The 27,386-nt window shown below is 47.0% G+C and overlaps 2 protein-coding genes across 3 annotated transcripts in view; one reads left to right on the forward strand and one right to left on the reverse strand.

The window, feature by feature from the left end:
• BICDL1 (BICD family like cargo adaptor 1) overlaps positions 1 to 27,386 on the reverse strand; it is a 176,988-nt gene that overhangs the window by 63,925 nt on the left and 85,677 nt on the right. The gene's annotated exons all lie outside the window — the stretch shown is intronic.
• On the forward strand, positions 8,966 to 10,724 carry LOC142818468 (uncharacterized). The gene is made up of 2 exons (XM_075898122.1): positions 8,966 to 9,832; positions 10,028 to 10,724. Exons 1-2 carry the CDS (start codon positions 9,283 to 9,285, stop codon positions 10,534 to 10,536), a joined length of 1,059 nt encoding a protein of 352 aa, XP_075754237.1. The 5' UTR covers positions 8,966 to 9,282; the 3' UTR covers positions 10,537 to 10,724.

A 27,386-nucleotide genomic window follows, 5' to 3' on the forward strand; every position in this document is an offset into this window, starting at 1 on the left:
TAAATTTATAAGCAGACAATTTAGAATAAAATAAATTATTTCTTCACAGTTAACCTGTGAATCTCATTGCCAAGGGATGGTGGAAAGTCCCAAATTATAACAGGGTTCCAATAAGAACAAAATAAATTCAAGAAGAATAGGTCCATCAATGGCTGGTTATAAGCCAGGATAGTATCTCCAGCCTGTTTGCCAGAAGTTGGGAATGGATGATAGGGGATGGATCACTTCTTATTCATTCCCTTTGAAGCACCTAACATTGGCTACTGTTGGAAAACAGAATATGGGCTAGATGGACCATTGGTCTAACCCAATATGGGCTTTCTGATGTTCTTACATAGAACCCAAAGTACATGTTCCCAGCTGTAACCCACTGGACCCTACTCCCCTCCCAGAGCTGAGATAGAGCCTGGAAATCCTGACTGTGTGACTCTCCCTCTCTGAATAGTAATGAAGTAAGAATATACATTGAAATTTTAAGCCTAACCAGTGTCCTTTAAATGACTTGCCACAAGATGTCAGAATATGATAGTATTAGAATAGATCTAATAGTCATTTAATGTTTTTATTTTATACAACACTCCTGTTAGCTAATTGCTAAGCTATTTGTCAACAAACTAGTTTTTAATTGCCTTAGTAGCCCCTTGAAAGAGGTGATGTGGCTTGGTTCCTTTCCTCCCCTGCATTTACAATTTGGCTTGTACTGAACATGCTTAGTAACACTGCTGAAGCTGCTGTCCTCACTTTGCCCCAACCTCATGTCTTCACTCTGCCCTCCCTACTATTGTGGCATGCACAGGTCCCTCTCCACACACCAAAATCTGAAATGGTGCTTCCACCTCTGTCCTCTCTCTCAAAATGTGCCTGTGCCCAAAGTGAGGGACTACTGGACGCCTAAAATGATTCAACATCTGTTTCTTTTAAATAATTAATAAAAAGAAAAGCACATCAGAGTTATTTGGGGGCACATTTAATGTGTTGTGTTGTGAGGGAAGGAAATAAATTCTAACATTTTTACAAATAAAGTGCAGAGATGCAATTTTCTACATTTAAGGTAAATTTTATTTTAGATCTTAGCATGCATTAATCCTAAAACAAAAGTTAATCCATTATATAGCCCAAGCTTTCAAAAGGGTTTTTACAGTGTTCAGATTTGCACCGGGAAACCTACTGTTGACATCTACCTATTTGAGCAACAAGAGTTAACATGTCTGTGCTTGCAAACTGAATAATATTCTTCTGACTTCTGCCTATTTTCACCTTCAAATAGATGTGTACCAAGAAGTACAAACCCAAATTCATAGGTTCTTTAGAAAATTTTGGCTATTACCTTTAAGAAACTGACTGGCTAGTACAATTTGAAAGAACTTATCGTGCTCCCATCTGAAGAGACCACAATCTCTAAAACAGAAAAGGGAAGAAAGAAAATATATTTTCCTTAGTTTGCAGAACAAACCAGTATATCTAAACTTTATGGCTCACAAAGGATCAAGAAGGAATTTTCCCTCAAGTCAAACTGTGGCATGACCTTGGTTTATTTTTTCCTCCTCTGCAGTATGCAGTGCAGGTTATATACCACGATTATCTGGGTATATCTAACTTAATCAATTCCTTATCTTTGCAGAGGCCTCAGGCATTGGGGCATGTCGGTCGCTAGTGTGGCACATAATATTTTAGTCTCCTGTGGGCTGTGATACTTAGGGTCTAATTTTGTTTGTTAGGCTTAGCAAGCAGGTGCTGGCTGGTATTGGTGGCTTGTGTTATAGAGGAAGTCAGATGATGTTCAAGTGCTTCCTTCTTGCCTTAAATGCTACAATTATGACATTGAAACAGATTTAAACCAGATGAAAGAGTTACAAAACAGAACATTTGGATAGGTTCAGTTTCTGTCCTGTTATTCAGTTCTAGAATAAAATGCTCAGCTGACACTAATACTGATTTTGTTAGCTTCTCAAGTAGGTTTTTTTCCTCCATGAACCATGAAGTTCCAGAACTGATGAAATTTTGGATTTGGCACAAGCTGTTGCTGGATAGTGAACAAAGTCACTGGAAAAGTTCACGTTAGCAGCAGGAGTTTCCTTTTAACTCACATAATAAAACACATTTTTGACTGCATACATAACAAGCAGTGGTTATAAACTTAAATTTAACACTTAGGCACAGAGAATCCAACTCTGGACTACATACTCAATAAATATACAAACACCTCTTTGGACTAACAGGAAATCTTTCCCCACTGATAGTCTACATGAGGACAGGATGTTTTTCTAAGATTGCCACTTTTTAGTGGCAATCATAAAAAACAGCTCTGATTCCATCACAGAGTGCAGTAGTATACACACTAGTAGAGTACAATTATAGGTTCACATTTAAAACAACGACAACATGCCAAACTGTAACACGTAGTTAAACACAAGGGGACATATGCACCCCAAACCGCCATGAGCCAGTGGGGCTGGGGGCCACCAGCAGCCAGCGGGGTCAGAGCCTTTGGATAGCCTAGGAGCTAGTGTGGGGTTCTGGAGCCCACAGCAAAGTTCCATCCCTCCCGTATTTATCAGCAACAGTGGTCTGCCCCTCCTCCCTCCCTTTCTCCCCATCGGGGTGGAGTAAGCATAGCAATGTAGTCCACAGCTCACTCTGCTCCTCTGGTTGCATTATTCAGGGGAGGGCATGGGACTGTCCCTGCACTCAGCAGTAGGAGGTGAAGTGATGCATCCTGGGGAAACAGAGCAAGCTGGGGCTGCATTGCTCTACTTCCCTCACTGCTGACAGTGAGTGCTGGGGGGCTGGATCCCAGCTGCAGGTGCTGGAATCCCAGCCCTGCTAGTCCCTTGGGTCACATCAGCCTTGGGGGGAAATGGGGCAGGCGTGGAACAAGCATGGGGAAGCACAGGAAGGTGGTGGAGAGGGTTGTTCTGGTCCTTCCCAGGGATAGAGAGAGTCACGTGGCTGGTGGCCACCGTGTATCTTCTCACCAGTTACCCCTTTCTCCCGGTTACTTACCTTACTCTTCTCATCTTAAGTACAGTAACAGTGTCAACTGCAGAGCGATCTATTTTTGATTTGGTGGCTCTTCACTAGACCTGCTAAATCAGCTGCCTGTGGATCAGTGTCAGACTGTAAATCCCTGCTGTAGTGCACATGTAGCCTACGCAAGTCTGAGAGCCTGGGTGAACTGTCTTGGACTTGTGAACCAGGCCTAAAACTAGCAGCATAGACATTTGGGTTTGGCCAGGGGACCTGGCTTAGAAACCCAGCGAGGAGGGAAGGGTCTCAGAGCCTGGGCTCCAGCAAAGCCTGAACATGACATAGCAATGGTTTAAATGGTCCTTGGTCCTGCTCTGAGTGCAGGGGACTAGATCTGATGACCTCTTGGGGTTCCTTCCAGCTCTATGATTCTATAATGTACGCTGATATATTTACCCATGTACCATGAGCCCGCATGCCTGAGTCAGTTGACATGGGCTGTGAGATTGACATCTTTGGGTTTTTTTTTGCACTATGTAAACATACCTTTTGAGTCCTGAGCAGTTTTGAAAATCTGGTTGCTTCTTTCGATGCCGATGTAACAGGAGCTGGGTGACAAACTGTTCTGAAAATCTGGCCTTAGAGTTGCTATGGTTGGCTGGAGCTCATCAGGTTTTTAGTCAATTTTCTTGAGAAGCAATTGCATAAATTCTTCAGAAGATGTGGGAGGTTGGAGGCAAGAACATGGAACCTTTTTTGGAAGCTTGTCCTCCCACAGTGGGATTTTAAACATGAGTTTCTTAAGCAATTATTTTTAAGATAATCTTTTGGCATATTTCCTGTATTTCTGCACTCAAGCTATGTCCTATAAAAATATGTGCTTAACAGAAAGGACAATTGGCGTGAAAAATAAAAAAGAACAAAGCTTATGTTTAAGGCACGCCATTCCACAATGTTTTACTCACAGGCTGAAATCATACACACATTTCAAAATATGTGATCAGTTCTTGAAAAGGAGATTTTACTCATTTTTTCTAATAAAGTTTACAAGATGTTAGGCACCAAATTAGGGACATTTTTTTATATACTGCATTGGTGGTCACCTATGCTGGAACAAAGTGATTTATGGTCACATAAAATAATTTAATACATTAAAAGTTTTTGTTGGGGGTAAAGTAGAAAGGGAACGAAAATTGTGGCCAGAAAAAAGCAATAGCCACTGAGGCAATGTCACTATCAAAGATTGGGGATTGTGTAAATACATATGTAAATCAGAAGGCACAGAAAATACATTGAAGGCACATACACGTTTGTGTTTAGTTTTGTATGCTGAATCTAGGGCATCAATATCCTAATTAAATATATTACTGCAGCCACTGTTCTGAAAATGTAGGTCAGTCTCTTACTGTTTAATATAAAAACCTCCCCAGTATGGTACAGTATGAGCAGATATCTACTCCAGAAGGAAAAATAATTGTTTTTTAACTGTTTTTAATCCGGCATTAAGTTTGCTACATCTTGACAATGCTCAACTCAGTCATATTGAGTGTTTTTAGTAGTCACAGACCAAATAGTTTTAGTTAGAAGTAGGTGTAAGAGGCACAAATGCTCAAAGTATCATGACTTGAACTCTAGTCTTCTGTGTAATTATCAGCAGTGAAGTCATTCCTATCAAGGCAAATCCAAATAATTTGGTACAGAAGAAGCTGAGGACATTCTCCAGATCTCAGATTAAAAATATGACTAACCCAAGCAGACTGGGGATTATACAGAGAAGTGTCTTTGTTTTATGTCACTCTTTTAAATGGATTAATAAAGGATGCTTTCCATCACCATTCTGCTGCTAAAATACTGTCCTTTCCCAGTAGATGAAGATCTGCAAGGCAGCTTCTTGGCATAGCTGGCAAGATCAGATTGAGGAATATGAATTACATTCCAAAAACTCTACCTACTTGGATTCTTTGCTCGGAGGAGTGGACCTCAGGATAGATCTACCCTTTGAGCTGTGAGTGTAATTCCCAATTTGACACATGATTGAGCTAGTGTGCTAAAGCAGCGGTTCCCAACTGCCTGTCCACGGACCATGAGCCACTGGCTGCTGGGCCACAGCAGCTTTGGGGGCTGGGGTACACTGCCCAATATCTCTCCTCTCACTGTGGTTGTTGGGAGAGGCATGTCCTGCGAATCAGCACTGGGTTGGGGTCTCCTCCCGGATGTGGAAGAGCAATTCGCTGTGTGGTGGGAAGACCACGCTAAGCCCAGCACAGCAGCCTTAGAGCAGCTGCAACCTGGCCAACAGTGCTTATCTGGTGGCTGGGAGGCACTGGTGTGTCTGGGAGAGAAAGTTGGCACTGGGGGGGGAGGGGGAGTCTGGGGATGGGGCTAGTACTGGTGGGACTATGAAGGCAGTGGGGGTCTCTGGGAACAGGGCTAATATTGAGGACTGGGGGCTGGCACTACGGGGGAGGGGGGGCAGGGCTTGATCTGGGGCAAACTTAGAGTCCTCTCTCTCACTAGCTCAGAAATTTGCTCTTGGGAGAAAGTTAAATATGCATGGGCTTCCCTAACCATGGCCATCCAGGAATATTTGTGTAATATGTGGCTATCCTTGCTACCTAAGGTTTATTTTTAAAAAGCCATATTACTCTATAACACTGAAATCTGGATAACAGTTCTTAGTGTAGAGACTCTGTTGTATTTCTTTCTAGGTTCTAGCTGTATTTTCAAATCTTCCTCTGGTTTCAATTGCTTTAACCCTTTTCTACATTCCCTCACATACTTGGGTTTCTCCTCTTTGTTCCTCCCTCCTTTTTTCTTGCCTTCCTCCCCATTTAATTCTTTTCAATACCTATCCCTTTAGATAATCCTCTCTCTGATCTCCCAGTGTGTCACAAGAATTTCAGGTGCCATCATTCCATCTGTTTTCACTCTCCCCCTTTAATTTTAAAGGAACACCAACACCACTTTTTTGAACCCAGTACAACCAAGCTGCATTCAATGAAGGACCTGAGGGGGAGAAAGGAAGATAGCTGGATGTCCCTTTTGTATTTTCTAGGACAGCCAAGTCTGGTTTGGCCCCTTGCATGAGTTTCAGAGCTGCTTTATCTTACATGGCTAAGATTGCTTTCACACAGCATGCTCTAGTCATACACCACACATCATGGGCATGACAGTTGCAGACAGACAGCTACACCAATTTAACAACACTAAAGGATTCCTTCAGGTTGGGGAAGACTATGGTAGCTTTATGATCCCTTTATGGCACCAGATCGGGGGAAGGGTCTGCACTGGGGTCAAATATATGGCGTATTTTATTTATCAAGGTTTTTACATGACACTCATTATCTTGGGATCTGAGGAGCAAGGGAAGGGAAAGGAATCTTATTGTTATTTATAGTAAGATAGACACTGACTAGATAGACCATAGGCCTGATTTGGTATGGGAATTCCTATTTCCAACAGTGGCCAGTGCCATATATTAGAAAGGAAGGTGCAAGAAACCCTGCAATAGGCAATTATGGTATAACTTGGTAGGGTGGGTTTCCTACTGTACACAGGTTGTGAAAGTTAAGGGACTGGAGAGGCTAATTAACTCACTTGGTTTCACCTGGAATGGGGCAAAACGAATTAATGTTGAAAAAGAGCTGCTGAGAAGAGAAAATGTGGCACAGATGGGGGTAGAAAAACTTTGCAATCAGTCCCCTAGTAGGGAATAGAAAAGCTTTTGAAGGATGTGGAGAAAGGCTTGGTAGGTAGAAGTCCAGGGAGGTGGGAGCAAGGAGTATGCTGGAGTGAACCTGGACTGGTATCTAGTGTTGCAACTATGCCTAGATTCCTATCGACCTGCAGCACAGCGAGCCCCCTGAGAAGGGATATGGACTACATGACCCTCTGAGAAAAGTATGTACAGACCACTGTGGCCAGAACTTGTGCCTCTACTACTCTCACGCTGAGCTCAAAAAGGCCCAGGAACAGGGCCTTTCCCATGTGGCCAGCATTATGAACATCACACCATGGCACATGCGGATAGGACTTCCAACAATCTGACCCATAGTATAATGATTTTGAGGACTACAGCTCCCATGGGCTCATCTGCAAGGGCGCAGAAGAGCACCAGCATGGAGTGTCCACGAGATCTTGGACCTCATTGAGGTTTGGGGAGATGAAGACATCCTCAATGAGCTCCAAACCAGCAAGTGGAATGCTGAGATTTACAGCAGGATCACAAAATGCATGAGGGCTACAAACTATTCCAGGGACACCCAACAGTGCTGAGTAAAAATCCAGGAGCTGCACCAATCTTACTATAAAGGTGAAGGAGGAGAGCGAATAGTGTGGTGCAGCACCTCACATGTCCTGCTTCTATGACTAGCTGGATGTCATTTTAGGAGGCGGCCTGGCCAGCATCCCCAGTGTGGTTGTGGAGTCTGGCCAAGACTTGCCTGGAGTCTGCATGGAGGACAATGTGGTGATGGAGGGGCTGGAGGAGGAGGAGATTAGCCATCTGGCAATCAGTGAGAGCCAGGAACTGTTCTTGACGATGGAGCCAGTCTCCTCCTCCCAGGATGTCTCCTTGTTCAGCACCGACCTAGGGAAGGGCACTTCTTGTAAGTTTACAAACTTTGTCTAACTAGAAGTGGGTTAAAGCAATTGTGCGGCACACTCTGTGCCTATACAGCATGGGGGCCCAAAAGAGCTTGTTCATCTGTCTGCTGATGGAGCAAGAGTCTTGTCTGCATAGCTCCATGAGGCTCTCTTTAAGCCTTCTCACAAGGTTTTTGGGGAGGCCAGTCTTACGGTGCCCTTCACAGTAGAACACTTTCCCACACCAACCCACCAGTAAGTGGTCTGGCATCAGTGAATCACAAAGCAGTACAGCATAAGGCCCAGGTTTATGGTTGTATTCAGTCAGCATATGCTCCTGATTACTCAGTGTGATTTGGAGAAGACTGTTATCTCACATGGTAACCTGCATTGCCTCCCCACCCCACAAACAGAAAAGGAACCAGTGTCCTTGGAAGGCTGCATGTGACGGACTCGGCATGTGCCACACACAGCAAGGAGCCACTCTGTCCCTCCCCCACCTCACCTGCCCTGCAGGGAAAGTAGCACTGTCCCAGGAAGCCATGAGTACCTGACCCAGCATGTCCCGAACACCCCCTTCCCACCTGCAGGCTCCTGCCCTGGATGCCCCTTTACCAGGCCTGCCTGCCTCCAGACTAAGTGCATCCCAATGCTCCCATGAGAAGTCCATAAAGTGCCTGCTTTAAAGCAAACATTTGGCCTTGTATGGAGCACATCTCTTTTGTCTTTAGTTTACAGAGTAGATGTGCAGGAGAATGAACCAGTGACAGTATGGTAACCAGATCAGCCATACCGTCACTGGTTCATTCTCCTGCACATCTACTAATGTAATATATGCCATCATGGGCCAACAATGCCCCTCTGCTATATACATCGGTCAAACTGGAAAGTCCCTATGTAAAAGAATCAATGGACACAAATCAGATATTAGGAATGGCAACATACAAAAACCTGTTTGGGAACACTTCAATCTCCCTGGACACACAATTGCAGATCTAAAGGTAGCCATCCTGCAGCAAAAAAACTTCAGGACCAGACTTCAAACAGAAACTGCTGAGCTACAGTTCATCTTCAAGTTTGACACAATCAACTCAGGATTAAACAAAGACTGTGAATGGCTCACTAACTACAAAAGCAGCTTATCCTCTCTTGGTATTCACACCTCCAGATCAGCTACTAGAAGTGGGCCTCATCCTCCCTGATTGGATCCACCTCATCATCTCTAGCCTGATTCTGGCCTGCATATTTATACCTACCTCTGGAAATTTCCACTACATGCATCTGATGAAGTGGGTCTTTGCCCACGAAAGCTTATGCTCCAACACTTCGGTTAGTCTATGAGGGTATGTCTACACTAGAAAGTTAGTTCGAACTAACGGACGTTAGTTCGAACTAACTTTCCTATGCGCTACACTAGCGCTCCGTTAGTTCGAACTTAATTCGAACTAACGGAGCGCTTAGTTCGAACTAGGTAAACCTCATTTTACGAGGACTAACGCCTAGTTCGAACTAGCTAGTTCGAACTAAGGGCTGTGTAGCCCTTTAGTTCGAACTAGTGGGAGGCTAAGGCTTCCCAGGTTTCCCTGGTGGCCACTCTGGCCAACACCAGGGAAACTCTATTGCCCCCCTCCCGGCCCCGGAGCCCTTAAAGGGCCATGGGCTGGCTACTCACTTTGTGCCAGTTGCAAGGCTGCCAGCACCCGTGCCTGCACAGCCTGCACCTGCCACACAATGAGCCAGCCATCCGAGGGCTCCCAGCCCTCCACTGCTCCCCACGACCAGCCTGGCGGCTCCCAGGAGCCTGCCCGGGGGCGCAAAAGGCGGGCGCCCGCCTGGTCAAGTGCGGAGATCGTGGACCTCATCGAGGTTTGGGGGGAAGCCTCCAATGTCCACGATCTCCGCACTAGCCACCGGAATGCGGCCGTCTATGGACGCATGGCTGCCAGCCTGGCCGCCAGGGGCCACCAGCGCAGCCGGGAGCAGGTGCGCTGCAAGATTAAAGACTTGCGGCAGTCCTACTCCCGGGCCTGCCTGCCAGGGGCTGACCCGGAGGCCTGCCCCCACTTCCACGCCCTGGACCGCCTCCTGGGGGCTCATGCCGTCCCTGCCCCCCGGGACGTGATTGACCCCGGGGCAGAGGGACCGCTCCTGGACACCGAGGAGGAGCAAGAGGGCTCTGAGAGCCAGGAGCCTGCTGCCAGCCTTCCCAGGACCCGGGACCCCCGAGGCACCCCACAGAGCCGCTCGCCTGCATCATCAGAGGCCGGGGAGGCGTCCACCTGTGAGTACCCTCGTGTTCCCCTTATGTGTACGGGGGGCTGGGGCGAGAGGGAGCCCCGGGACCGTGCGCCTGGGCCTTGCCCACCACGGAGCAGCAGCTGGGGATCCTGCAGGGGCCCTGGCCTTGCAGAGGGGAGCTGGGTTTCACACACCTGGGCCCCTGGGGTCATTGACCGCTGGTCTTCTTGCACCACAGCTGCAGCACCGGGGACTGCAGGGCGCACCACACCGCCTGCAGCAGCCGCCCGCGCCCGGGCAAGCAGGACAGCCAGGAACCAGGAGGACTACCAGAGGCGGCATCTCCGGTTCCTGGACCGACAGCTCCGTCTCCAGGACCACTGGGTCCAGGAGGACCTCAGGCTGCGCCAGAGGAGTCTGGAGGCCCTGGAGGAGCAGGGCCGTGCCCTGCGAGGCCACCTCCAGAGCCTGCTAGACCGCTTTCCATTTCCTCCTCCCCCTGCTCCCCCTCTTGCTCCCCCTCTTGCTCCCCCTGCTCCCCCTCTTGCTCCCCCTCTTGCTCCCCCTGCTCCCCCTCTTGCTCCCCCTCTTGCTCCCCCTGCTCCCCCTCTTGCTCCTCCTGCTTCCGCTCCTGCTTCCTCCACACCCCCTGTCCTCTCTGCCCCCCCCTCCACAACCATTCCCCACCGACGCCCCCGGACCCGCAGTGTGGCGAGACGGGAGAGGCACCCAGACTCCCACCCCTGAGCTTTCCTTTCCCTTCCTCCCTTCCCTCCCCTCCCCTTCCAGCTCCCTCGTCCCAGGTTTCCCCCTCCCTTCTCCCACCTTCATTCCTCCCTCCCCCACCCCAGTTCTGTGAAATAAACAGACGTTTTTGTTGGAAAAACAGGTGTCTTTATTTGACAGTAGGTAGGGAGGGGAAAGGGGAAGGGGGGGGTAGGGTGGAAGAAGGCCCCGGTGGGGCATGCAGGGAGAGGTCAGTCCTCCTCCTCCTCCACCTGGAAGCTCTCCCGCAGGGCTTCCCGGATCCGGATGGCCCCCCGCTGGGCTTCCCGGACGGCGGCGGTGCGGGGCTGACCGTAGTGTCCAGCCATGCGGTCAGCCTCAGCCATCCAGGCTGGCAAGAAAGCCTCCCCCTTCCGCTCACACAAATTGTGGAGCACACAACATGCCGCCACCACGGGAGGGATGTTGTGCTCGGCCAGGTCCAGACGGGTGAGGAGGCATCGAAAGCGGGCTTTCAGTCGCCCGAAGGCCCCCTCCACCACGATGCGGGCCCTGCTCAGCCTGTTATTGAAGGCCTGGCGGGAGGGATTGAGGTGTCCCGTGTAGGGCTTCATGAGCCAGGGCTGCAGTGGGTAGGCGGCATCCCCCACCAGGCAGACGGGCATGTCCACGTCCCCGACCCTGATGTGGCGGTCGGGGAAGAAGGTCCCGTCCTGCAGCCGCTGGCACACGGAGGAGTTCCGGTACACCCGGGCGTCGTGTGCTTTGCCGGACCAGCCCACATTTATGTCCGTCAACTGTCCCCGGTGGTCACACACGGCCTGCAGGATGACGGAGAAGTACCCCTTGCGGTTCACGTACCGGGACGCCTGGTGTTCCGGGGCACGGATGGGGATGTGCGTCCCGTCGATGGCCCCCCCGCAGTTGGGGAAGCCGAGGGCGCCGAATCCCCGGATGACGGCATCCGGGTCGGCGAGGCGGACCACCCTGCGGAGCAGCACCCGATTGATGGCCTTGACCACCTGCGGAGAGAGACACAGCAAAGCGTCAATCAGTGGGGCGCCCGGGTGGCTGGGAGCGTGCGTGCCCTGGCAGTGCCCCGCGCCCCACTCCCGGAAGCAACCCCCCTGGCGGCGTGTAGTACGGCCGGGACAGCCCGACCCCTCCGGTGCGGGGCGCTTTCGCCTCCTCCCGCCCCCCCCTTTGTCCCTGGGGCGGCCCATCCCCTCCTCGCAGCCCCCCTCCCCCCCGGCTCGGTGGCCGACGAGCGCCGTACCTGCATGAGCACTGCTCCGACAGTGGATCTCCCCACGCCGAACTGGTTCCCGACGGATCGGTAGCTGTCCGGCGTGGAGAGCTTCCAGAGGGCGATGGCCACCCGCTTCTGGAGGGGGATGGCGGGCCTCATGCGAGTGTCCCTTCTTTGCAGGGCAGGGGCGAGCCACTCGCAGAGCTCCAGGAAGGTGTCCCTCCTCATCCTAAAGTTCTGGGTCCACTGTCGGTCGTCCCAGCGCTCCAGGACGATGCGGTCCCACCAGTCGCTGCTGGTGTCCAGACGCCAGATGCGGCGGGGCACGCCGGTGCCGGGGCGCCGCCGCGGCTCCTCCACGGCCCCCAGGGCGGCCAGGCGGAGAGGCAGGGGGCTGACGTTCCCCAGGTGGTGCCAGGCAGCCTCGAGCCATTGCTGGCAGGCTTGCAGCAGCAAGTCCAGAACGTGCACCAGAAGGTGCAGGGCGAGCCGTGGCTCCATGTTGCCACCTGCGGCGGTCCCCCCCGAAGGGAAGCACCGACACAGACGGGCACAGAGACCGACGCTTTGCTGTCCCTCGGCGAGGTTGGCAAGCAAGCAGGAAAAGCTGAGAACCGGCTGTCCAGGGGGGGTCCCTTTAAGCACGAGCCTCAGATAGCCTCAGACAGCAGCCACACAAAGCAACTGCTGACCTGATGCCCTGCCAGAACCGGTTTCAGCTGCCCTTAAATGCCCCCCTGCGTCCAATCAGTGTGGACGCGCTAGTTCGAACTAGCAAAACGCTAGTTCGAACTAGTTTTTAGTTCTAGATGCGCTAGTTCGAACTAGCTTAGTTCGAATTAACTAATTCGAACTAAGTTAGTTCGAACTAGCGCTGTAGTGTAGACGTACCCTGAGGTACTACAGGACTCCTCGCCGCTTTTGCAGATTCAGACTAATATGTCTATGGACAGAGTGGGTCACATTTGAGAAAGCTGCACGGCAGGGGAAAGTCTTACATCTCAGGGCAGAGAAAAGCCATTCACACAGTTCCAAGAACATAGCCCTCCGCATGCAGAAGTTCTGCAGCCACTGCTGACTGTTCCATTGACAGCATTATAAGATTTTTTCCTTCTTTCCCTGGAGTGTTCCATTATGTTAGTCTAGGGTAGTAGTTGGAGACAGCAAGCAGGTGGCTGGGATTAATTTGGCTATTCCTAGAAAGGGATTTCATGGCCATGATGGCATGGGGTGCAGGTGATGAATCCCAGCACGTCTAAGTTTGTCTGCAACAAATCTACTAAAATCAGAACATGGATAACACATTGTAGACGCAGTATTCCGAAAGAAACCTCTTCCCTCGGATTAACTGTTACTCCTTGTGCAATGAGGAGTAGCAGTCAATCCGAGGGAAGGGGTTTCTATCAGAATACCGTGTCTACACGCGACGACTTAATTCGGACTAGTGGATTTTTAAAATGGCGATCGGACGCGAATATGCTAATCAAGTGCGGGATATTTAAATCCTGTGCTTCATTAACAACTTTGGTATGCTACATTTGCATCCCTAGTTTGGACTAGGGAGCAAATGTAAGACATACCCATGCAGAGGAACTCTCCACTGGTTCAAAGCTGGCAGATGCAATTCTACCATATTCTGTTCCAGCCATTCCCCTCCTTGGTGAGAGGGAAAGGAACAACATGTCAGGAAAGGATTGTTGTGGATCGAGAACTCTGCTATGCCAGATCTTCCATTGGTGTAAGGTTCCTGAAGGACTCTATACAAATAATATCAATCAAGACTGCTTCTACACACACATTACCAAGGAGTGATCCAAACCCAGACTGAATGGTGCTCAGAAATGAACAGGTTTGGGGTGGGAGAAAAGGGAACCATAAATACACTAAGCACTTACAATGGGAATTTGGAACTTCATAGCAACATGCCTGTTAGCACCAACAGTTGAAAGTCCAACTTTTCAGCATAAGCCTTTTGGTGAGTATGGATTCAAAATATGCCTTTGCCAGTCAAACTGTGAGACACCAAGTATGTGCACACAACTCAAGCTTATTAACTTAGGGAATGACTACACTACGGGGTATGGTCGAATTAAGCTATGCACCCACAGCTATGTTAATTGCATAGCTGAAGTCAAAGTACCTTAACTAGACTTTTGGATCCTGTAAAACTCGTTTCACGAGGCATAAGGGAGCGGTCGACAAAGGCTTCCCTTGTCGACCGATCCGCGTCTAGACTGCCACGCTGTGCCGGATCAGCTGATTGTTGGCACAGTGCGGCGGCCATTTTTATTTTAATGAAGCGGGGATTATTTAAATCCCTGCTTCATTGACTATGTTGGGTAAACTAGTTTACATGGCTCCATCGATGGAGCCATGTAGTCTAGACATACCCTTAAAGAGCAGGAAAAAACATTCTATGAGGAGTAAGGGACATTTTGGAATATCAGTTTATTAAAAAATAAGTGCTGTGTAGACAGCACCGCATTTTGAAATAAATCATTTCAAAATTGACTCGAAATAAGCTACACAATTTGCATAGCTCAAACTGAGTAACTTATTTTCAGCTATGGGTGCAGTGTGGATGCATCTTACAGAGCAGGCACAAACTCTTTTAGAAGGGGAATATTGGCTTTCCCCTCTTTCATCTAGTTTACAGAAGAGTTTTGGAATTGGTGATAACACTCTCTCGGCAGCACTTTTTAAAATAACCTAGTCGATACTCTACTTTTCCAGTAACTTCACAGAGCAGGAACTTACAGAAGGTTATAAGGCTCATTGGGGCTAATCCCCGATAGTATTACTCTTGTGTCCATGGTAACTCTCAGATGACGCATAATCTTAGTGTGAGAAGAGCAGCAGGAAGGGTATTTGTGGACAGTTGCCTGATTATGCTGGTTTAGATGCACCAGAAACAGATTACGTGAACAACTTTTACTTAAAGATGTCTCTCTTCCATGGTGAATTTGGAAGATACATTTTATATTGAGTCCAAAGTCACTAATCTGCCATATTAAACAGCCTCTGTCTTAGGGAGGGGTATACATACCTCTGGCATTTCCATATAAACATAATAATGGCCATACTGGGTCAGACCAAAGGTCCATTTAGCCCAGTATCCAGTCTTCTAACCGTGGCCAATGACAGATGTCCCCCGAGGGAGTGAACAAAACAGGAAATCATGTGATCCCTCTCTGTCACCCATTTGCAGCGGTTGACTAACAGAGGCTTGGGACATCATTCCTATCCATTCTGGCTAATAAGTAATAATTTCCAAGTTGCCCTTCATTGTCTTATCCAGTATAATGCAGCTGACAAGACAAAGCATTAGTGTCATTAGATCAGTGACCATCTGTTTTGTCTCTGTATTGTACCAAGATTGAGTTTGCATGTGCATGCGTGTACACACACACACACACACACACACACACACACACACACTTAAATTAAATGTGTCATAGCTTTGACACAGATTTAATAAAAATCCATCTAGCATACATACCTGCATATATTATCAGAAAGCTTTGCCAATGTTTCAGGGCAGTTTGCGGAAGGTGGTTGTGCATATGAATTTTGGTTTGCAAGCTGCTTCCTAAAAAGAGATGATCCAGGTGCTGCAATTTTCTTCAAGATATGTGGGAGGAATTAACTCTTATAATGGGCAGCTTACAAGCAAGTATGTCCAGTCAAACTGAGCCACCCACCGTGATAACTTGGAACAATCTCTATCAGCACAAAAGTTTTCATAGGCTCCCCTTAGCTAGAAATGGCAAACTGGGGCCAACGACAGCTGCAAGGTTCCATGGCTATGCACCCTTTTGGTAAGTTAAGCGGCACGGACCCACTAATGGCTTTCCCAACTGGGGCCATTGTGTACTGAGACACATTGCTATAAAGTTAGCCAGTCCCCAGGCTGATCATAGATGGGACTGCCCACACAGTTCTCAGCCTCCGGCAAGATGAAAATTCATCATGTCAGGGAAATGCAACCCCCTCTGGCTGGTTAAGGAGAAATGCCGATGAGAAACATAGATGTCACTTGTTTTCCTCATCATTAGCCAGTTTAGCTTCCCTCAGACCTCGATTGAGGGTCTGAGTATGGATTGCAAAGCAGGAAAGAGATAGGAAGGGGATTCCCCAAGTTCAGGTCTTGGAAAGAGATGCAGGGAGGAATGCGGCTAGTCCATCACAATCAATCTCGGTGTCACAGCTAATCTCAGCAAACAGCAGTGATGAGCAGGTGGGTGGGATAACACCTTCTGTTGAGGGAGGCTTCAAAGGTTTATCCCCTTTCCTTGGGTTAGGAGGAGCTTTTCAGAAGGCTCATTGCAGCAGCTGCTAATCTGTGCCACTTTCTATAGCTGTCTCCTTACTCTTTGCACTTTCAGGCGTTCAAACAAGGCGGCCAGACTCACAGTCACCCTGGACTCAGATGCCTAGCGAGCAGTGGTCCCAGCTATATCACTCAATTCTTTCATATCCTACAAGAAGTTCCTTTTCCATTCACCTCTCTGGAATTCATGTCTAATAAATGTTCCTTAATCTGGACAGATAATGCATCCCTTAGAAGCATCACCTTTTGAGAATGGACATAGAATGTGATCCACAATGTGGAGGCGGGAATGAAGGGTTTTGAGGCAGGTTATTTGGATTTTAAATGTCAGATATTTATTCTCAATCTGTGTGCTTAGAAGTTGTTTTTTAAAGAATGAAAAGACATAATTTTTGGTGTGTGTGTACATGCTTTTAGCCAAAACATGTCTCAGTATCTCTGGCATAGGCTTTCTGGGCACCCATAGCTTCAGATGCAAGTACTTGAAAGATGGGTAGTGAATGCTCTGAAACAGAATGAGGAAAAGGAACCAGAGTTGATGCTGGAGAATCTCGCAATAGATCTTCAGAAACCAGAAGCAGGTATAATCTTTTTTGCATCTCTTTCAAAAGATCTACTTAAAGTAGACATGTCCTCTGTAATCGTTCCTGTTAGAGGGAGACCATGCTGACTCACTACAGGTTGCAGAAGTTTGGAGTCTCAGGCCTGACTGCAGGCTAGGTAGCAGTCTATGAGCCCTGTCCAGTGTCAGGGCGGGGCAATAAACAAATAGTTAAATAGCACTTGTATAAATTGAGCAACAGTTTATGAGTACTGGCCCTTGATCAGGTCAGGGTAACAAACAGTCAATTCCCTCGCTGAGCCACAGTTTGGAAGGCAAGGCCCGGTGTAAGGGCAGGCCAGCAAATCTATAAACAAGCAGTCCATAAACAGTTAAATAATCCAAAGAGTTCAAAGCCCAGGCCTATCTGCAGGCTGAGCCAGGGGTCAGGTCTCTTTGCTGGCAGAGAGCCGACAAGTGCAGGGGTTTCTTTCCCTACAGGGGGAACCTATTACCCAGGGGAAAGAGGGGCAGGGTGTACGCAGGCCTGAGTTGCAACACGCTGCCCAACTGACCTCCATCTCTTCAGCCACCCCAGGCTCGGCTACCTCAAGGCCACTTTCCCCTTCCCCCTGAGGGCCCACCTGGCTCGGATGCTGTTCCTTGGGGTCAGCTTCGATGGAGGTTCTGGCAGAATGTACATAGGCTCTGGGTCCTGCTCAGGTAAGGGTCCAGGCAGTCCAGCCCAGTTGTCTGGGCCTAGGAAGAGTCTAGGGGGTCCAGGTAAATCCGTGGGCTCGGGCAGTGGCCTCCATGACCTCGTCCAGTCATCAGGGCCCAGCAGCAGCCGAGGTGGCCTGGGTCAGTCCTCAGGGCCTCGGAGTGGCCCAAGCCAGTCCTCCCTCCGAGGGCAGCATGGCAGAGCCTTTCTCCTTTGGGGCTGGGGTAGAGCCTCTGACCTTCACAGCAGCCAGGCTCCAACTGATCTTGGAGCTCCTCTTTTTATATCTCCAGCCCCACCTTTCTGTTTCCTGTGGGTGGGGGTGGGTTGTTCTGGCACTGCCCATCAAGGGGTCTTTGGGAGAATTTCTTCATCTGGGTCATGGGAGGCCACACTGACTCACTATATCCTCATTCTCAGAGGGTCTGGATGCCTCATAATTTTTAATGTATTATCTTTTCTACACTTGAGGCAGAACACTAAATTATGCACCTGTGATTATACAAAAAGTCTTTGGCAAAGCAAGGACTTACACCAGAGCCTCACAAATGTCTGCAGCCACAGAGCCTCACACCTCCCCTTGACTAAAAACTGGGAACTGCAACCAATGGCAGCTGTGAGACTATGACAACAGACACTGTAGGTAAACAAAGTAGCATTGGTCCATCAGCACCTTACATGGGTGGGCCCATGGCCCACTTTGAGAAGCAATGCTCTAGACTGTCTCTACACTGTACCCTGAGCAATATCTTTCATGTAAAGATTAAAGTCACTCTACTGATGGTCCAGCATTCTGAAGATGTGCCCTTAGCTATGCATACGGTTTTCTAATATCTCAGATTTAATGGTGAGAGTTTTATAGGTAAAAATCCAGAAAGATTTGTTAACTTCTCTGTGTTTTTGAATCCTACTACTTAATCAAAATCCTAGGTCAAGTTTTACATGTAATTTCCCACTTCAGTAATGGCAGGAGTAATTCTATAGGCTATTCATCTTTGTATTAACTTCTTCCATTAACTCTTGAATACCTTGCCTTGAAGTTACACTGATAAGGAAGGGTGATGTGTCACTGGGATTTCTAAACTGAAGTTTTAAAATGTCTTTTTCATGGCCTTTTCTTCTGACGTTTATAGGCTAATAAAATTATGTGCATTTTATAAATATGCACAAAATCAAGAAAATAAAAAAAAATAGTTTGAAACTAAACTTCATCTTGGTCTCCCAATGCACCATTGTATTGAAGTTGTACTAAGATATACAGTAAACTTCCGATAATCCGGCACCTTTAGGACCCAGGGGGTGCCGGATTATCAGATAAGACGGACTATTAGTAGGGGGGCCTATGAGGGGTCTGGCCCCAGATCCCTCATAGCCCCCCCCCCTTCCGATAGTCCGGCTCTGCCCCAGGCGTCTCTGATTCAGCCGCTGCTGGTTAGTTTCAGCAGCGGCTGAATCGGAGACACCTGGGGCAGAGCAGCTGGGGCGCTGCCGGGCTGGTCCTGTAGTGCCGACCCTTGGCGCAGTGAGACCAACCCGGCAGCACCCCAGCGCCCCAGCTGCTCTGTCCTAGGTCCCGATTCAGCCGCTGCTGAAACTGATCAGCAGCTGACTCCAGGAAGCCCGAGGCAGAGCTGCTCTGCCCCAGCTTCCTGGAATCAGCCCCTGGTCAGTTACAACAGCAGCTGAATCGGGACACCTGGGAAAGAGCAGCTAGGGCGCTGCTGGGTTGGTCCCTGCAGCGCCGCACCTTGGGGCTGCGGGACCAACTCGGCAGCACCCCAGCTGCTCTGTCCCAGGTATTCCCAAGTCAGTTGCTGCTGAAACTGACCAGGGGCTGATTCCAGGAAGCTGGGGCAGAGCAGCTCTGCCTCGGGCTTCCTGGAGTCAGCCGCTGATCAGTTTCAGCAGCGGCTTAATTGGGGACAGCTGGGGTGCTGCCGGGTTGGTCCCGCAGCCCCGAAGGGCAGCGCTACGGTACCTACCTGGCAGCACTCCAGCTGCTCTTCCCCCAGCTTCCCAGATTCAGCCGCTGGTCAGTTTTAGCAGCGGCTGAATCTGGGAAGCTGGGGGCAGAGCAGTTCCAATGGTCCGGCTGCCCGGAGCACTTCCGGGTTCCTGATGGTGCCGGACCATCAGGAGTGTCGAACCATCAGATGCCAGACCATCGGAGTTTTACTGTATACAAAATTGTAATCTGACAAAGGCTTATATGTCCCCATTATCAAAGTATATGAGCATCCTGCAACCTTTAATATATTTTATCTTATGAGATTTGGATAATAGCATATCTCAACTTGAAACTGAGCTGACCTGTTTTTATGGGTTGCCACCCTTAAGTGGTGATACATTTGGAAAAGAATAACTAAACAAACAATTTAAACTAAAAAGGGTACTGAACAAAACCAATTGCCTGAATATAGCCGCCCTTAATAACTTACAAAAGAGAATATGAATTTTAGAAGCAGATTCATTCTGGGAAATGTTTCCCAAATAAAATGACTGACTCATGGAGGCCAAACTCTCCCATCAACTGTACCACTGAAATCTGAGGTTAACCTCACTGACTCAGCCAGATTGCATTAAAATAAATGAAAGCAGAGAATATGATTTTGTGTCTGCATACAGATAAACAAATCAATTAGGTAAGGTTAATTATTTTTGCCTGGAATTGATTGTTAATTTAACTCTGAAATTGACCATTTTGGGAAGGGAAAACTGAAGAGGTTTTGGACATATCAGGGAAAAACAAGACTTTGAAAAGCAAGAGAAAATGCCTATCAACTTAAATGTTCAGAATAGCTGAGTCCAGAATAGGTTGTAGAGAATTTGGATGAAAGTGCTTGTGATATGGAAGGAAGGGATGTATGTCTGGGATGAGAAGATGATGTAATGAAGACAAGTGCAACTAGTGACTAGGAAGCTAAGGACAAGTAGTGACTGGCTCACAGCACCTGCTTCAGAGTAAACTACATTACTATTCCACTACAATTCCTGTGCCAGATATATGAACACTTTTCTTGTTACTTATCTCCATATATATCATGATTTATACAAAAGATGGAAAATGCAGTAGTTCTTAAATATTTTTCATTTAAATATCAAAGACAGACAATTAGAGCATGTTAGGGAGTTGTTACAGGAGCAAGGGATGTTAAGAAGCATGTAATTCATTCACTGTGTAGTCAACAAAAATTTTGTTGACTATACAATTAATCTGTAAGGGTTAGCACTGTAACCTCTCAGTCCCAGCTCAAGCCAGGTCCTGGCAACTGCCCCCGCTTCAGCTCTGCACTAGAAGCACTTTAAGAGCCAGCACATGGGTAGGCTGGCTCAGTCCCAGCTTAGCATCAACCCGTGCTGCAGCTCTTCTCCTCCATTCCCCTTCTTTGGCTCTTAAACTTGCATCATGGCAATCCTCCTATCCATCAAAAAAGCTGGATGCAAATCCCACCAGGGTTTGTATATGATGGTTATGTCTCAACACTTTGACATGGGAGCAAGCAAAGATGCCTTTGCAGTGTTTTCTACTGGCTCTGACCCAAGTAGAAATTGCACCAGGTCAGTTTTGTCATTTGCTTTAAATGTTTATCTTTCTATATTCAAAATAGACTCAGAAGGTACCACTATCCATGCAACCTACTTGTACCCCCCCATTTCTGTTCTGTAAAAATCACCAACTACTTTCCCTCTCCATCTTCCTCTGCATGCAATTAGTTTTTCATATGCACAATAGAAACCTGTCAGACAGCTATACCAGTAATACTGTAAGAAAAATTAGCCTCATAACTCACCCACTCAAAACTGTACCACTCAAAAGTGGCAGAGCTTTGTATTTTAGTCAAGTGTAAGGTAACAGTCTTACCTTAGTGACCACCTTATCTTTCTGTGCCACTTGGAGCAGTTAGACCAACATGTTGGCAATACTAATCTAGTTCTATATTTAAATTGTTGTGATATATCAAAGGTCTGTAAGAAGCTCCATTTAATCCTATGAGTGTTTCAAATAAGTGATATATGTTGCTAAACATGATTCTGAACAACAATTTATTAAAGTTTGAGCTTCCTGAAAGTAATTAGAACACTAAGTGCACTAATCTTAATTAAGCTAATGGAAAGATCTCACTCTTCTCTTGAACTTTCATGTATTAAGCTACTTTTTAAAAGAATCCCTTTAATTAAACTAGCCATTTAAAAGGCCTTTACTGTAACATATGTTTAGCTTAGAACACAAAGTCTCTTTTAATAGGTCAAATGCTCTAAGTAGGCTTTTTCATAGAGATGTTTGCAAAACTGAGTTTTGAATAGCTGTGGTTTCAGCTAGAATTGCAGTCTGTGGATCTAACACTGTGTCCCAGTTTTCTAGAAACTGTTGGGGCTGATTTACAGCAGCAAGTGTGAATAAGCAAAAACATATTAAAGATTTAATTTCCTGCCCACAGCTGAGATACTGCACAAGATAATCACTATAAATAAAATTAGACATTGATTCAAATTAGAACAGCTGAACATGTTTGGAAAGAGAAAGCTGGGGGGAAAGATTTCAGGATCAAGTATATGGGACAAAACCCAACTCAGTTTTGGTATCAGGTCAGGCTCCAGAAAGGGCCTATTTTCCAGATGTTTTAAGGTGGTAAAAATTGGAAAGCTAGCCACTCTATTCAACTTCCATCATTCTGGGGCAAAAACTCATGAAAAGAGCTGAGATTTCAGCACCAAATCCAAACTCTAAGCCCAGATCCAGATATAGACTCTCCAACAACTATCTATAGTAAAAGAAAGGCCAGTGAACTCCAGGTATGGCCATTCATCAGTGAACTACATATCATATGAGAAATGGTCAGAGGTAAACAGGATGAGGTTTAATAAAGAGAAATGCAAAGTGCTCCACTTAGGAAGGAACAATCAGTTCCATACATACAAGATGGGAAGCGACTGTCTAGGAAGGAGCATGGCGGAAAGGGATCTAGGGGTCATAGTGGACCACAAGTTGAATATGAGCCAACAGTGTGATGCTGTTGCAAAAAAAGCAAATATGATTCTAGGTTGTATCAACAGGTGTGTTGTAAGCAAAACTCGTGAAGTCATTCTGCCGCTCTACTCTGCACTAGTTAGGCCTCAGCTGGAGTACTGTGTCCAGTTCTGGGCGCCACATTTCAAGAAAGATGTGGAGAAATTGGAAAGGGTACAGAGAAGAGCGACAAGAATGATTAAAGGATTAGAGAACATGACCTATGAAGCCAGGCTTCATGAACTGGGCTTGTTTAGTTTGGAAAAAAGAAGATTAAGGGGGGACATGATAGCGGTTTTCAAATATCTAAAAGGGTGTCACAAGGAGGAAGGAGAAAATTTGTTCCTCTTGGTTTCTGAGGACAGGACAAGGAGTAATGGGCTTAAAGTGCAGCAGGGGAGGTTTAGATTGGACATTAGGAAAAAATTCCTAACTGTCAGGGTGGTCAAATATTGGAATAAATTGCCAAGGGAGGTGGTGGAATCTCCCTCTCTGGAGATATTTAAGAACAGGTTAGATAGACATCTGTCAGGGATGGTGTAGACGGAGCTTGATCCTGCCTTGAGGGCGGGGGGCTGGACTCGATGACCTCTCGAGGTCCCTTCCAGTCCTATTATTCTATGATTCTATGATTCTATGGCATATACATAATTTGTATATGCTACTTTGTGCCATGGTTTCCCTAGTTAACAAAATAGGGAATACAGAAATGCTGTGAGGCTTGTTGGCTCAGCACTGGAATTCTTGGAGCAAAGTCATTTGGGTACATAAGTGAGATACAAGCAGTGGGACTGGAACAATTTTTGGAGTGTGGGAGAAGGGCTGAATTGCACTCCCCCTTGCCTTGTCTGCACCACCCACCAATCCTTAGCAGGTGGGGCCAGTGGCCATGAGGGATGTAAAAGTTTAACTGGTTAACTGGTAAGCATCACCCAGTAACCAGTGGGGGCTGGAGCAGCTCCCTGCAGCCCCACAGGGCCCACCATGGACAGGAGCTTCTCTCATCTGTAGCAGCCTCTGTCTGCAGTGGGCCCAGGTATCTCACAGTGCAAGGCTGGGAGCCGGCACCCAGCCCCAGAATGGGGCTAGGAGTGGGAGCCTTACAGAGTAGGGCTGCTCCAACCACGCTGGACTGATCCTCAGCCTGGATTCTGCTTTAGTTGGTTAACCCATTAAAAGTTAGGTCAACCTAATGTTTAACTGGTTGACTGATTACTTGAGATTTTACATTCCTATTGCCATGTATAATCCAGGGCCAGAGGCTGTGACACACACAGGACTGGTGGCAGAGCCCTCACGCATCAGCAGGCCTTATGGCTAGGACCCCAGGCAGTAGGGGCATGTGACCACAACATGCAAAATCTGGGGGTGCTGCAGCACCTCTCACACCCCTACTTACTGCAACTACGGATACAAGATCAAATTTAGCTTGATATAAGCAGATGCAACTCTCACTTAAGTGGAAGAACTTGCACCTTCTTATCCAAGGCTTTTTTTTTTTGTGGGGAAAAATACATTTTATCAATGTGTTTCAGTAAGGTGAGCATTGCTAAATTCTGTTCTGCCACTTGTCTGGAGTCAGTATTTGACATTTTTCCCCCTAAATCACCAGTCACAGTAAGGTATATGCTTTCATTCTTGGGCTGAAAAGTCTTAAAGGGGTAAACTGTTTCTGGAAAAATGAGGAGTCCTGTGGCACTTTAGAGACTAAGATTTATTAGGGCATAAGCTTTCTTGGCTTGTCAATCTCCATGATAATTTTTGGAAGTCTAAAGCAAATCAAAGAGAACCTGTTTTCAGCTGTAGCTAAACAAAACACATCATGTCTAATTCAGGAGATAGGGGTGTGCCATTTCCCTTCAGCTATTCATTTTAATAGGGATATAAGACAGTTCCTGACTGACCAACTTAGACGTCACAACTGCGTCTTCTATACACTTGCAGCCTGACCATAGCGGACTCACAAGTGGAATAACAACCTTGTCACCATAGCAACATCACCAGACTGGGACAATGTAATATGCTGTAACTTAGCAACTGGTGACGGAGCTGCTGAGCAGCTCTGGAAATGGCAAATAGGCAGAGTAGAGTAATATTGATCATCCCCAGGCAAAAGTTGGGATGACGCTGATGATGAGTAGAATATCCTCCCACTCCAGTAAAACCTTGCTGCAGGAATCAGATGGGAAAACACCCAACATTCTCCCACCCTGATGGTGTCCAGAGGAAAGAAACCTCCTACAATCAGCAAATACTAAACAATCCTCCCCTAGAACTTAATCTTGTAAAATCTGTTGGTCTCCCTCTCCTCTGCCACAAGGCACAGTGCAGCATTTGCCCTGCTATCATCACACCTAGGAAAGATCTTGAAAATAACAAAACCTTACAGTTATATACCACCTTTCATCCTTAAACATTTCAGCCAGCCTTAGTACATACCCCTGAAATTCAGCCACAGTTGGGATGAAAGGAATAGCTATCTATACACACGTCAGGGAAGACTTCTCCTTCTGTCCTCCTGTTAAGTTTGTTAGCAAAATAATTTCTTCACTCTGACATCAGGGAGAAAACTCAATTATACTTCAATGGAATTAAAAGATGTGCCCCTGGGGACTGCTAAAGAGGAAAAATCACTTGTGGCTTACATTTGCTGACAAAGATGAAGAGAAGTGATACTTTGATTAAGAAAACCAAGACAAAACCCTAAATTTACATCAAGGGCCATGGGACCCTGAATGCCCAGAGAGACCAAACAGGACCTCACTTTAAAGGTCTCAGCTGAAATGCATCCTATGCAGTTTACTGAATTTAGTTATTTACTTCAAAATATGAGGCTAACCTGACTCTCTGGAAATTCAAACTTATGGTTTCATGCAGCTTAGCAGCTGAGACAATCCCCCATGTAAGCAGCAGCAAGCTTTGTTAAGTATACCAATGAGGAGAGATCTACTATGATTTTAAAAGCAATTTTATAACTTTAAAACTTCCCTGTATCTCTCTGAGAGCACCATTGACTTTCTGGATAGGCAACAAGTGATAATTTTCACTTACAAATGATTTGAACATGTTTCTTAGCATCCAGCTAGGGAATTGAATCAGCTTGGTGAAGGACATTCCAGGGAAGAACAGACAGGTGTGGTAATGTTCCATATTTACTGCTTGGCTATGTCAACACTACAAGGTTTTTGTGCAAAAACAGCTATTTTTTGCGCAAAAACTGGTGGAGTGTCCACACCTCAAGAGCATTTTTGCGCACGAAAATTGAGAGAACTGATGGCTTTTGCCTCCCCATGAGGAATAACTCCTTTTTGAGCTGCAGCTCTTGTGCAAAAAGGCAGGTATGGATGCTCCAGAGGGGTTTTTGAACAAGAAACCCCTATTGGAAAAAGCACAGGTACTCTGATGGCCATTTTGTGAATGGCCATCAGAGCTTTCTTGCACAAAAGTGTCCATGCAGTGTGGACACTCTCTTGCTTTTGCGATGCACTTTGAGGTCTGGATGCACTTTTTTGCAAGAACTCTTCTGCAAAAAGCTTCTGGCGTAAAAAACCTGCAGTGTGGACAAAGCCCTTTAGTATAGAAAGTCAATATAACCTGATCATGATTTCTATGAAGCTGGATTATTATCTTGGAATCTCTACTATGGTATTAATCTATGTTGATCAGAAATTGTTCTTGGAATTATGCAGAAAATTCCTTGTGCATGGAATAAACAGGGTTCTGTAAGTGATGTGAGAATTTTTAGCTATCAGAGAATGGAGGGGCAGCCGAACAGTCCCATACAATTAATTAAGTGCTTAAGCCAAAGCCCAATGAAGTCAATGGGAGTCTTTCAGTTGACTCTTCCATCAGGACCTTTGGCAATGAATATTTTGACATTCAATCTTATGCATGTTCCCATATCTATGCAGACGTATCCCTTATTGTATACCTAACACATCAGAACAATACTTATCAAGATACACTGTCTCAAGTGAGATGACAGTCAGCCTCTGAACGCAACTTTGTATCACTGACAAACAATGTATGCTTTTAGATCCTCCTGTACAAAGATTTAATGCAATAAGCTTTAGTAGCATACAGCTGATTACTGCTTCATTAAAACAATTCTAACTACAACAAAATTAAAAAGTACTTTTAAAAACAAAACAAACCAATTATTAACTTGCAAGTCCCAGTATGCAGAACTGGTAATTAACAGGAAAATCCTTCCAAGACTGAGGCAACAGAAGTTTGCTCTCCTGCTTTCAGAAAGATGTGCCAGACTCAATCGGAGCTGACTTTGTAACAGAGGGTAGGTGCTACACCACATCTCCAGATATGTTCTGTCATACACAAGACCTAAGCCCTAGTCTATACTAGGGAATTATTTTGAAATAACCCCCCTTACTTCAAAACAAGTGGAGTGTCCACACTACCAAGCTAGTTATTTCAAAATAAGGGGCTGGTTATTTCAAAATAATAACTCCTGCTTTCCTTGAGGAATAAGTTTATTTTGAAATAGTTATTTCGGGAGGTATTCATTTCAAAATAATTTCCTAGTGTAGACATGCCCTAAGACAGAGGCATAGCGAAGGGGCTGCGGGGAGGGCAACTGCCCGGCGCCGGGCTGTGGTGAGAGCAAGCGCACACTGCGCAGGCTCACCTGGCATGGGCGGCGAGTTATATGGCTGTCTCTCCCCCCCAGGCTCCGGGCCGTCTCTGCCGTGAGCAGCATTCTGTCAGCTCCCCCTTGCCTGCGCACGGCAGGGACAGTCCAGGGCCGGGAGGGATGGCCATAGAACTCACCGCCCATGCCAGCGCTCAGTCAGCTCCCCCTTGCCTGCGCACGCTGCACAGCATTTCTAGGTGACCGGGGAGATGCCCGGGCGTGACGTGATGTCATGGCCCAGGACTTTAAAAGTTTTCAGTGCCGCGTGGTGCCGGCCTAGCTTCCGGTTCAGAGTATGGGGATTTTTGGGGCCCAAATGCAGACTCCGGCCCCACAAAGTGGAAGGCAGAAGGTAGAGTAGGGTAGGGCAG

The sequence above is a fragment of the Pelodiscus sinensis genome, chromosome 15 (genome assembly GCF_049634645.1).
Source record: "Pelodiscus sinensis isolate JC-2024 chromosome 15, ASM4963464v1, whole genome shotgun sequence".
NCBI classification, from domain to species: Eukaryota; Metazoa; Chordata; order Testudines; family Trionychidae; genus Pelodiscus; species Pelodiscus sinensis.

Coding starts and splice junctions, on each gene's coding strand:
- LOC142818468 (XM_075898122.1), top strand. CDS start 9,283: ATGAGCCAGCCATCCGAGGGCTCCCAGCCCTCCACTGCTCCCCACGAC. Junction 9,833..10,027: donor GGCCGGGGAGGCGTCCACCT/GTGAGTACCCTC, acceptor CTTGCACCACAG/CTGCAGCACCGGGGACTGCA.